This window comes from Microplitis demolitor, chromosome 2 (assembly GCF_026212275.2).
Source record: "Microplitis demolitor isolate Queensland-Clemson2020A chromosome 2, iyMicDemo2.1a, whole genome shotgun sequence".
Taxonomy (NCBI): Eukaryota; Metazoa; Arthropoda; class Insecta; order Hymenoptera; family Braconidae; genus Microplitis; species Microplitis demolitor.
This window is the reverse complement of record NC_068546.1, coordinates 228,603-240,407: the sequence shown is the minus strand read 5'-3', so window position 1 is coordinate 240,407 and position 11,805 is coordinate 228,603. Positions and strand designations below refer to the sequence as shown.

General features: G+C 30.3%; 2 protein-coding genes across 2 annotated transcripts; one reads left to right on the top strand and one right to left on the bottom strand.

Annotated features, from left to right (window-relative positions):
* Positions 1 to 224: 224 nt before the first annotated feature.
* Positions 225 to 3,831, top strand: LOC103578499 (cytochrome P450 307a1). Its single transcript, XM_008559626.3, has 3 exons — positions 225 to 1,027; positions 1,447 to 2,250; positions 2,329 to 3,831. Exons 1-3 carry the CDS (start codon positions 601 to 603, stop codon positions 2,658 to 2,660), a joined length of 1,563 nt encoding a protein of 520 aa, XP_008557848.1. The 5' UTR covers positions 225 to 600; the 3' UTR covers positions 2,661 to 3,831.
* A 195-nt stretch (positions 3,832 to 4,026) lies between these two features.
* LOC103578500 (facilitated trehalose transporter Tret1-2 homolog) lies at positions 4,027 to 11,457 on the bottom strand. The gene is made up of 5 exons (XM_008559627.3): positions 11,172 to 11,457; positions 10,524 to 10,577; positions 7,305 to 7,440; positions 6,904 to 7,223; positions 4,027 to 6,838 (listed from the first exon to the last, which is right to left on the bottom strand). Exons 1-5 carry the CDS (start codon positions 11,196 to 11,198, stop codon positions 5,894 to 5,896), a joined length of 1,482 nt encoding a protein of 493 aa, XP_008557849.1. The 5' UTR covers positions 11,199 to 11,457; the 3' UTR covers positions 4,027 to 5,893.
* Positions 11,458 to 11,805: the final 348 nt, after the last annotated feature.

Sequence of the window (11,805 nt, the reverse complement as noted above, 5' to 3'; positions counted from 1 at the left end):
AACGTTTTAAAAAATAAAAATTTCACCCACATTTTTTTGCAAAAAAATGTCGAAAAAAAAACCTTTTCCCATGAAAAATAATTATGAAAAAATTGCCTTCTGTATAAAAAAATCGATTACGACCATTTTCGAAAAAAAAAAAAAATTCCAAAAAATTTTCCACTACCCCACATATATATCACATATTGTATTAAAATAAAAAAAATGATAATAATATAAATATGAATATCATTTGTGTATCTCAATTGGTCTTGAATTCGGTGTCTGATGAGGTACGACACATCTCATATAAAGTCAGTAGTCTCCGTGTCCTGTCGTCCGTGTCTCACGAATCCATATGTATAGGGTGAGCAACGACGTAAATGTGCTGACTACATTGAGTTGGTATATAAGGTAGCCGGTAACCATCCAATCCTCAGACCGAGTACGATCGTCAAACTGTTTGGAGACGCGCTACTCAATTCGTAACTATTAACGACCAAGTATAACTTAAACCGAACCACTTTCGTTTAATAATCGAAGCTTCTCAACGATTCCAATAAACCAAAAAAAAATAAATTTAAATAAAAAGTCAAGTAAATCAGTCTTTTGTTAAAAATAATGATTCTGCTGCTAAACATGATCAGTGTTACGACTTATTTGCTTATGATCGGAGCACTCGCGTTTTTGGCTCTGATTTTGATCGACCGCAAGGCCCGAGCCAAAAAAAAGAAGACACTCGCCCGCGTTTACATCGATCGGGGTGACAAAATCGAAGTTCTCAAGCAAGCTCCCGGTCCCGAGCCCTGGCCGATCCTCGGCTCGCTTTACATTCTCGCGAAATACGACGTGCCCTACAAGGCATTTGGTGAACTCGCTAAGAAATACAACAGCCAGGTGATCAAAATAAAACTCGGCTCACTTCCGTGCATTATTGTTAATGGATTTGATAATATTAAAGAGGTTCTGTTCACTCGAAATTACGATTTTGATTCACGCCCAAATTTTGCGAGATACAACCGTCTTTTTGGTGGCGACAAAGGCAACTGTAAGTATCCAATTATTTTTTTTAAATTATTTATTACAATTCGAGGCATTTTATCGGTAGCGGCTCGCGCTGATAAAAAAAAAATTGTCCTTAATTACGCACTTTTTTTTTTGTTTTTTTTTTTTTTTTTTTTTTTTTTTTTTTTTGGTAAAATTTCGTGATCTAATTCTGTTAACACATAAAACATGATAACAAATTGTTTTAAATTATAACCGGCGTCGAGTATCGATGACATTGAAAAAAAAAAAAATAAGTATTTCAATGCCGTTGCAATTTTAAAATAACAAGAAAACTACTCAAGTGTAATGTGATCCCAAAATTCCAAGTGTATAATTTGACTGCAATGTTAATGTATTTTATTATTTTTTATGGCTATTTATTTATACGAGTGATTAATTATTTTGTTAATTATTTTTCAGCATTGGCCTTCTCAGATTGGACAGAGCTGCAGAAATCTCGTCGCGAGATGCTCCGCAACCATACATTCCCGCGTGCCCTCACTTACAGGTACCACGAGTTGAATGTAATGATTGCATCGGAAGTGGAAAACCTGTTGGCTCACCTTGACAGACCACTCGATACGATGAAGGTCGCGGTCAAACCACTGGTACTTAGCACATGCGCCAATATATTCACCGGTTACTTCTGTGCAAGACGATTTGATTGGTCGGACAACGATTTTCGTCGGATGATTGAAAACTTCGACGGAGTCTTCTGGGAAGTTAACCAGGGATACGCTGCTGATTTTCTGCCATTCTTGATGCCATTCCACCGCAAAAACTTGGACCAGGTCGCGAAATGGACCCATGAGATCAGGGAGTTTGTTGTTGATAAGATCGTCAGCGAGAGAAGACGGAATTGGGCGCCAGTTAATGATAGCAGTGAGGAGGCTTGTTATCTTGACCATCTTATCGAGCATATACAGAGCAAGGCTTCTCCAGAGATGTCCTGGGACACTGCCCTGTATGCGCTGGAAGACATAATCGGCGGTCATGCTGCGATCGGGAACCTGCTGGTCAAAGTTTTTGGATTCTTGGTCAATCATCGGCAAATCCAGGAACGGGCGCAACAGGAAATCGATTCGCTGCACATTGTTGAGAATACTGTTGGGCTGGAGCACAAGAAGAACCTCCCGTATGTCGAAGGAATCATCCTGGAAGCTGTCAGACTCGTCGCCAGCCCGATTGTTCCTCATGTTGCGAACAAGGACAGTTCTGTTGCTGGTAAGTTTCCTTGAGCTAATTTTTAATCGGCTATTATTGGCCAAGAAGAACAAGTGGTTAACTGCTCATGTGTTACAGGATTCAGCGTCGAAAAGGACACTTTCATTTTCCTGAACAACTACGAGCTGAACATGAGCAAGGAATTGTGGAAAGATCCAGAGTCGTTTGATCCCCAGAGATTCATCACTTCCGAGAACAAAATCTTGAAGCCAGAGTACTTTCTTCCATTTGGTGGAGGTAGAAGGTCTTGCATGGGCTACAAATTAGTACAATACGTGAGTTTTTCAGTCCTCGCGAGTATCCTAAAGAATTTTACAATTCTTCCAGTGGAAAATCAGGTGTACAAAGTACCAGTCGGAAGTCTAGCGTTACCACAAGTTACATTTAACTTCAGGTTTGAGAGACGATGAAGTTAAATCTAAATATTAATATATATAAAAATATGTATATATATATACATATATATGTATTTTTATATATTAAATGATGCATTTACTGAAAATGAAGGCTCAAAGAAATTATCTAAATGAAATTATTAGATGTAAATTAGCCAATTTTATTTCAATTATCAATGATTTTTATTCATTGAACCATGTAGACTGTTTTAGTTTTTAATTTTATATATTATATATACTCAGATAAAAATACTCAGATATGATCATATATGATCATGTTTTAATTTAAACCTAATCAGGTATGATCAGATAATCATACTTATGATGAGATATTATCACTTTAATTATCATATGTAATTATATCTGTTATTAAATGTAGTCAGATATGACCTATATGAATTTGAACCTGGTCATATATGGCCCTATCTGATCATATATGACGATACCTAATCATATGTGATCATATATGATCATATGTGATCAGGTATGATCACATATGAATTTGAAACTGATCATATATGATCACATATAATTAGGTATGATCATAAATGAATTAAAACCTGATAATATATGAATTAAAACCTGATTAGGTATGATCCCATATGATCATATATGGTCATATGTGGTCTTATATGATCATATATAATCACATATGACTACATATGATTATATAAGACCACACATGCTCATATATGACCATACCTAATCACATATGACCATATATGATCACATATGGCCATGTATGATCAGATATGACCGTGTATGATCACATATAAGTTAAAAAGTACACAGACAAAAAAATATGATCATATCTGAAATTAAATATGATCAGATTTATATTAGAACCTACTCAGGTGTGATCATATATGATCAGATATGATCATTCTGCAAAACAAATCAAATCTGAGTTTTTATATATGATCATATCTAAGTATTTTTTGTCCGAAAAAAAAAATTATATATATACATATATATAATTCATTCATATAACATTTATTCATCGTTAAATTTTCGCCGTCATCATGTGTGAATTACTTAATAAATAATTTATTTCTTCTGAGACGAGAGAAAAAAGAATGAACTTAATTTTAATAAATATGTAGATTTTAAGTTAAGTAAATATATACTGTGCTTTTATAAATTTTCAGTTTATACTCTAAATAAATAAATAACCATATTAATAATTATGAAAATGATCAAATAAAACTCATATTTTGAAAATTCAAACTGAAAATTTGAAGAAGCACTTACGAAAGTTATTTTTCACTTTATTAATTAATAAGATTTATTGATTATTGTTGATTGTTGACTAAAAATAATATTAATAATTTTTTTTTTTTAATTTCATAGGATCTATTTGTTGTACATTTTGATTTTATTATTTAATTAACACAATTGTTGTCATAGTTTATTTATTATAAGAAAATTTTGATAATAAAAATGATTATAAATATTATAAAAAATTACAAGCGAGTCATTTCGTTTATTTTAAGCTGGTTGATCATATATATATATATATATAGATGTATAATTAATAAGATAAAAGATAAAAATACGAACACATTCGTGACACAAGTCCTTGGTGAGGAATCCTTGGCCTTGGGTAGGTATAAAAATACGACAGGGCCGAAAGTACGTGGTGGCGGTGGTGATTGTGGTGATAATGATGATGATGATGACGAGGGGAGGTTTAAAAAAAGGCTGAGGTGACTATTAAAAGAGCAGCCAAAAAACGAAGACGATTGAGTAGTCTGCTGATTGGGTTGTCTGTGGCTGGTGGTTGCTTATGAATATGTACATTGAGTACTTAATCATATTTCGTCGACAGATTGCGTGTCTCGGGTCTCCAGTGTAGCCGATGAATATTTTTAGGCAACAGCTGTCTCACGTTAATCACCAGAGTTTGCTGTATATCGAGTTGGTCAGGTGTCCGACCAACAAAAAAACTCAATCGGCTGTCTACTAGTAGGTTTATTTTAGATTTTTATAATATCGATGTATGTGGATGCTTGGGTATTTATATGGAAGGCTGGTTAAATTTATTTAGCAAGGTAAAAAAAGCCCTTAAGAATAATTTTAAAAGCTCGGTGATAATTTATCGCGATTCAAAATACCACATAAATATTTTTAGTCGCTGTGTGTTAATTTAAATAATTAAATAATTATCTGGGGTTGCTGATAAAACAGCCGGGCGGAAAATAATCTAGAACAAAAGCCCGCTGAGTAAATCTGTGGGTCAGAGTTGAGATATTTTTTGAATCGTACGGGGGTGAAAGTTTATTTTAAATAACAAATAATTATAAAATTTCCCGCCCTCGGTCAACTTTTAAAGTTACATTAAAAAATTAAAGGGCCATTTTTTCGATAAGTAATTGGGCTAAAAGAAATATCTCAAGGAACGAATTGATAAATTTAAAATTTTAAAAGTTACCATTATTTTTAAATAAAATACAAATAAATAAATAATTTAAATATTTTTTAACTTTTTAATTTAATTATTTACAAATTTATCTGGCATATATATCATCGATAATAACCACATATTTTCCGTCCGTTAAAATTAACAATTAATTTAATAAAATAATTTTTTTCACGGCTAATTTTATTTTATTTCAGCGGCCATTTAAAATCATATTTAAGGGCTTCAATTTTTTTTTATTCATTAATTTCAGACTGTGAAATAAAAAACCCAGGAAACTGCTCACGGCCCATTTTACCTCAGTGAATTTTTATTTTATTTTTAGTTCGTTAGAATTGAAAATTAACCTCAGTCCGAGCCGACTTTAAAATTTTTATTAAGGGCTTATTTTTTTTTGCTCTAAATAATTTTTGTTATAAAAAAAATTGTTCGAAAATAATGCAGTCTTTTGAGTAAGAGTGACAAATATTGAACTTATTTTCAAAATCGATCAGTCATACCCAGAAATATAAAAATAATTATCCGAATAGAGAGCCGTTAATTTGAGCGGGAAAATTTTAATGCCGGGAATTTTCGAATCAAGTCTGAAAAAATACATTAATTTTTTTTTTAATCACTACTTTAATGATTTAATTTTATTAAGATAATAAAATTTATATATATATAAGTAAAAATATATCGCAAATTTAAATATTTATTTGTCGTTAAAAATTCAAATTCAAAAATTCCCGCTTTTAAAGATAATTCCCGCGCTTTTTTAAATTTTTCTAAAAACCAAAATAATCCGTAAAAAATTTCAAAAATAAAATATTTGTCACTCAATTTTCGCTCAAGCGTTGGTCAAGTCTTTCATCATCACCATTTTCTCTTTATTCCCTCCACTATTCTTCTTCGTCGAAAACAATTCATCAATCTCATTAAGCGTCTTGCCTTTCGTTTCCGGCAGACACATGAACACAAAAATGGTCCCCAAGAGCGAAAGAATCGCGAAAAACAAAAAGACCCCATGCTTGCCCATCGCCACGAGCATATCCGGGTAACACTTGACAATAACGAAACTAAAAGTGTAAGCCGAGCAGACAGTAAGGCCCGAAAGTACATCCTTGACCTTAGATGGGAATATTTCGCCCACCATCGCGAACGGAAGCGTCAAGAACCCAATGGTACTCATGAATATATAAGCGAGGACACAAAAAGCCGGAATGAAACCGCGGTCGCCAATCGTATGTCCGCGGTCAGTTAAGTAGAGATAAACAGACAGTAGTCCCATGCAAACGGTCATCCCGACACCCGATATCACTGACGGTAACCGTCTTCCCCACTTCTTGGAGCCACATGCCACCAGAACCGAACCCGCGAGTCGAGTGATTCCGATCAGAATGGCGCCCAAATATGCGTTCATTTCGATTCCAGCTTCTTTGGTGATATCGACCGCGTAAAATACCACGACAAAGACTCCAGAGAACTGCTGGAAGAAAAAGAAAGCCATCATGATAAAGAACGGCTTCAGAGAACTGGTTTTCATCAGATTTTTCATGAGCGAACGTTTCTTGGGCGCTAGCCCATTCTTGGGTCGGTTCAGTTCCTGCTCAATTATAGAGGTCGTTGGCTGATCTTTTGGCACTCCATGGAACTTCTTCATCACTACACGAGCTTCGTCAAGACGGTTTTTGTCCCTCAACCAGACCGGAGACTCAGGCAACGAAACCAACATCATTAAGATCGAAACTGCGGGAAACAGGCCGCAGATCAAAGCAAGCAGTCTCCAGTTGTCCTGCAAAATTATCATGGGATGAGTTACTGAGGATCTGATGTGGGATTTAGGTGGCACGTTATTACCTGGAGAAAGTAACCGAATATGTAAACAAGAAGGACTCCTAGAGCAATGGCGATGCTGCTCCAAGTGACCATAACTCCTCGCCATAGGGGACCGGCTATTTCAGCGGTATAAACAGTAGCTGGAACGGAAGCTAAACCAGTCGCTACACCTGATATAACTCTTCCGACTACTAGTTTATCGTAATTCGTCGACATGTAGATTAGAAACCATCCAATCAGCGAGAAGGTCGATGTCACCATCAAGCTTAGTCGTCGTCCTCGGCGCATTATTAAACTAGACAACATACAACCTATTGGGGTACCAAATGCCGCAGCGCTGGCTACAAAAATTATTTCATAAATCATTAATATTCATTTTATTTTTTATTTATTGTCATTGATATTATTTTGCAATAAGTTACCGATCCAAGACTCCTGGTCATTTGTTATTGGCAAATCGCTGCTCGGCGATCTCAGTGTGGGCAGAATTACGGCACTGTAGCCTAGACTCATTGCCGGGCCTAAGATTGTGAAATTCGCCAATATACTCATCGACATCTGAAATTTATTGTTATTACTATTATTGATTTTGACAGGATTTTTTAGAAAAATTATGGTTGAATGTTTGAAGCTGGATAACGCGTGAAGAATTGAGTTTATGGGAAAACTTATAGAATACTTTTTTGTAGGAAATTTAATTCTCTATAAATTTGGTTTGATATGTTTTTGTCGTATATGTGATATATAACACGGGAAATTGATTTGAAAGCGGGTGGTTTGTAGAAATAGTCTATTTTCAAGTTGCTTAGTAGTTTTTTGACTTTCAATTAAAATTGTGGGTCAGCTATCGAAAATATGACAAATTTATAAGAATACTTTTTTGTAGGAAATTAAATTCTCTATAAATTTTATTTCAAACATTTTGTCGTATCTATTATATATAAGATGGAAATTCGATTTTAAAACAAGGGTTTGTAGAAATAGTGCATTTTTGAGTCGTCTAGTAATTTTTTGAGTTTAAATTAAAATTGTGGCTAAACTATTAAAAATATAACAATTTTATACTGATATAATTTTATAGGAAATTAAATTCTCTATAGAAATGTACTTAACAACTTTATGCGTGGAATTGAAAGTTTAGACATAATTTTAATTGAAAGTTAAGAGTAAGAAATCTAATCATTTTTTTTTCTTATTTATAGGATGGGGCTTGTCTATAAAAGTAATAATCAAACATTTAATAAAGTTACATTGAAAGTTTATTTGAGATCTTGTACATTAAATGATCAGTAGGATTTTAAGTGACCAATAAAATGTAAAGAATTTAATCTACTTTATTTATTACCACACAATAAATTATATTTTTAAAATTAAAAAAATAGAACGGAAGTAAGCTATCGGTAACCGTTTTTTTACTATCGGATGGATGGGCTTTTGACAATTTTTATATTTATAAAACTAGATAATAATAAAAATAAAAAACTCGTAAAATATATCAATATTTTTTTACTAGATTTTTTTTATTTCAAAGCCCGTCAACTTGCCCCATTTTTTTTTCTCAGACAAAATTTTTTTTTTTTAAAATCGTATCATTTTTGCATATAAAAAAAAATTCATACCAAAAGTTCAAAATTTCAGACAATTTTGAACGTTGACATTTTTGGAACTTGATAAAAAATTTGAATCTCCAGATCTCGTTTTTAAAAATTTTTTATAGAAAACTGAAAAATGTTCAAAATTTTATTAAGAAGTTTTTAATGTTTTTTTTTTTTCCTGCAAATTGGTAAAATTTTGAAGTTTACAATTTTTAGCATTTTTGGATCGTTTTTACACGAATTTTTTTTTAAATACATATATAAGGGAAGGGGGGGGGCCAAAATTTACTTTATTTATTTTCAAAATTTTAAGTGACCCAATTTTCCCTATTAAGGAAAAGTGAGAAAAAATTGACACCGGGGGCAAAATGGGCTGATATTTATATTATATATAAGCCCTCATTTTTTAAGGGGCCCATTTTGCCCCACCTTTCCCTATACATTGTTTTTGAAAAAAAATTTCAAATCTATTTTTAATAATTACTCATATGGAATTCGTACATATATATGAATATATATATATCCATATATGTATATATATGCTAATTATTTTTAATGACCTCAGTATAGCTTAATCTTCTAATTAAAATAAGAAAAAAAGTTATCAAATCCTATTATAAGACTTATATAATTTTATCTGCCGTCACTTTTATTTCCTAATAAATGCTTCATCTAAAACGATGACAATATTCTTAAAATAAATCTATATAAATAATAGCCCATTAATAACATTCTCAAATAATTATCATAACGAATATATATGAATATATGTGTAGTTGTTAATAAAAAAAAGTAATTAAAAATAAATGAGTAAATAAATCGAGTCATTGGGTAATAAATCGCTAAAGTATTCGTATAATCCCTAAAAATGTTTATCAAAATTAACATTGAATTAAGATACAAGAAAACAACAGATATTTTTAAGAGGTCACGCGATAACTTTATAAAAAAATATTATCAAATATAATGAACATAATATATATGTTTGCATAATGTTTTTAACAAAACATTGTCATAACAAATTGGATGTTTCACTCATAAATAAATGTTCGTCTATCGTTTATACATATATACATATATATAATGAAACAAAGTGGGGGAAAAACATGGTTGATATAAAAATGTTGAACAAAACTGATATGATATACAAAAACCGGTTAAACAAGACAAGACTTAAGTAGTCTTACTCGGGAAACCGAGAAGACAACTTCCAATGGACATCATATCTCATTACAAAAGATTATTAATTTATATATATGCATATAAATAATATTATAAAATTACGTAAATTTTTATTTTACTTATTTAACACCCTTTTGAAAAACAATTGTGTTCAAAAATATGTCATAATATATATAATCATTTTACTGATATATATATATATAATCATATATGTAATTTTGATGCATTACTATATCATTATATAAAATATATATATATGTATATATATAGAAGGATATTTGAAAGTAATGAAAAATCGGGTAGAACGTAGCTTTTTGGAAAATTTTGACATTAAAATGCAAATAATTCAAAAGTTTTCAGGAATTTTGAAAACTTTATAATAGATAATTTGTTAGAAATCAAAAGATCTACAAAAAAGGTCCTTTGACTTTTTGTGATAAGTTTGATAGTTTTGTCAGAAAAGTCGAATAATTATAAGCTTCATTATGAATTCAAATTTAACCTTGAATAACTTTTGAAAAAGTGAATGTATAAAAATATAATGAAAGATATTTTAATTCGAGAGTTTAATTTTCATGTGTTGACCTTTTTGATACACTGATTCGCTGATTGGGAAAATTCCAAACGAGTTTTCCTTGTTATTTAAATGGAAAATGAAAAATTTGAATTGGCGCCCTATTAATAGCAATATTCAGGGTTCAAATTTTGACAGGACCTTAATATTTTTACCCGCCAAAATTTTCAGATGAAAAAACGAATAGTCGGTTTTTTTTGACAGTCTTCTACATATATAGATATATATATATATATATATATATGTATATATATATATATATATATATAAATAAATGAAAATTCACTCACTTGATAAATTAACCCTCGTTTTTCTTGAACTTTTTTTTCTTCCATGGTTTCTCCCTAAAAAACATTTCGTTTTAATTATAATTAATTGATTAATGCCCATTAATCCATATCATTAAAAAAAATACTAAATGATTAATTATTAATCATTAATACACTAATTTGTACTAATAAGCATTATATAATAAGTCAGATAAAAATTTTTCGTTAATACATTAACTCAAAAGAATATTAATTATTAATTAGTTAATTTCCATTAACGATTAATTAAGATATATAATAAAAATTTTATCAAAAATGAAATCATACCTCATTATTACTAATCATCATTCCATAATTTTTTAATTAATTACCATTTAATAAATTACAAAATATCATTAATGGATCAATTAATTTATTAAAAATTTGAATTAATAGTTAACTAACAAATCCAAAAATTTTATTAATCATTAATTAACCTTTAATCATTAATCATTAATGAATCATTAATCATTAATTAACCATTAATCATTAATCATTAGGCAAAAAAATTTTCCATAACTAATAATTATATAATTAATAAAATGAAAATTTTAATTAACAATAAGTTAATTAATTAAAAACCTTAATTAATCAATTAATCGATTAATTAAAAAATTTTTGAATAATTACCTTAAGTTCGCAACTTTCTCCGTTCATTTTAAAAAATTTGATTATTAATAAAAAAAAAATATATATATATTTTTATATATTTATATATATGGTAATTTAGAATTTGAAACAAAGAGATGAGATTCGAACCGTACGAGTTACAGTTAACGACTGATGAAAACAAATCCAAGGGGGAATATGGTCTACTGAGAAACGTTAACGATGGAAGCTGAGTTACTAATGTGAGATAACGAAATATTGTAATTAATTATTTCCCCAGTTTTAATTATTCAGATAACACATATATATACATATACATATGCATAAAAATATGCGATGTCTGTAATCTTTTATTGAGACGGGATCTAGATCTTGGACGTGACAAAGAAGTCTTAGTTAATGATTATTTTAAAAAATTAATGACTAATCTCTTCCGTATTTTATAAATAAATCCTTGCACTTCACACTTGGAATTATATTATTTAAATAATATATGAGCTACATACATGATTACAATAATTATTTATTTTTTAAATTCGCGGTATTAAATAATAAAATAAAATAAAATAAATAATGTTCCATATAAATTGATAATCTTATTGTTTCAATTGATAAAGGTGAGGTTCGTCTGAAAATTTAATCGCTTTTATTGATA

Bases quoted from the DNA above. Each gene is read 5' to 3' on its own strand.
- LOC103578499 (XM_008559626.3), top strand. From the start codon at position 601: ATGATTCTGCTGCTAAACATGATCAGTGTTACGACTTATTTGCTTATG. The intron at 1,028-1,446 runs GTAAGTATCCAA...ATTATTTTTCAG, and splicing joins TGGTGGCGACAAAGGCAACT to CATTGGCCTTCTCAGATTGG. The intron at 2,251-2,328 runs GTAAGTTTCCTT...CATGTGTTACAG, and splicing joins CAAGGACAGTTCTGTTGCTG to GATTCAGCGTCGAAAAGGAC.
- LOC103578500 (XM_008559627.3), bottom strand. From the start codon at position 11,198: ATGAACGGAGAAAGTTGCGAACTTAAG. The intron at 10,578-11,171 runs GTAATTATTCAA...AATGTTTTTTAG, and splicing joins GAGAAAGTTGCGAACTTAAG to GGAGAAACCATGGAAGAAAA. The intron at 7,441-10,523 runs GTGAGTGAATTT...AATAAATTTCAG, and splicing joins AACGAGGGTTAATTTATCAA to ATGTCGATGAGTATATTGGC.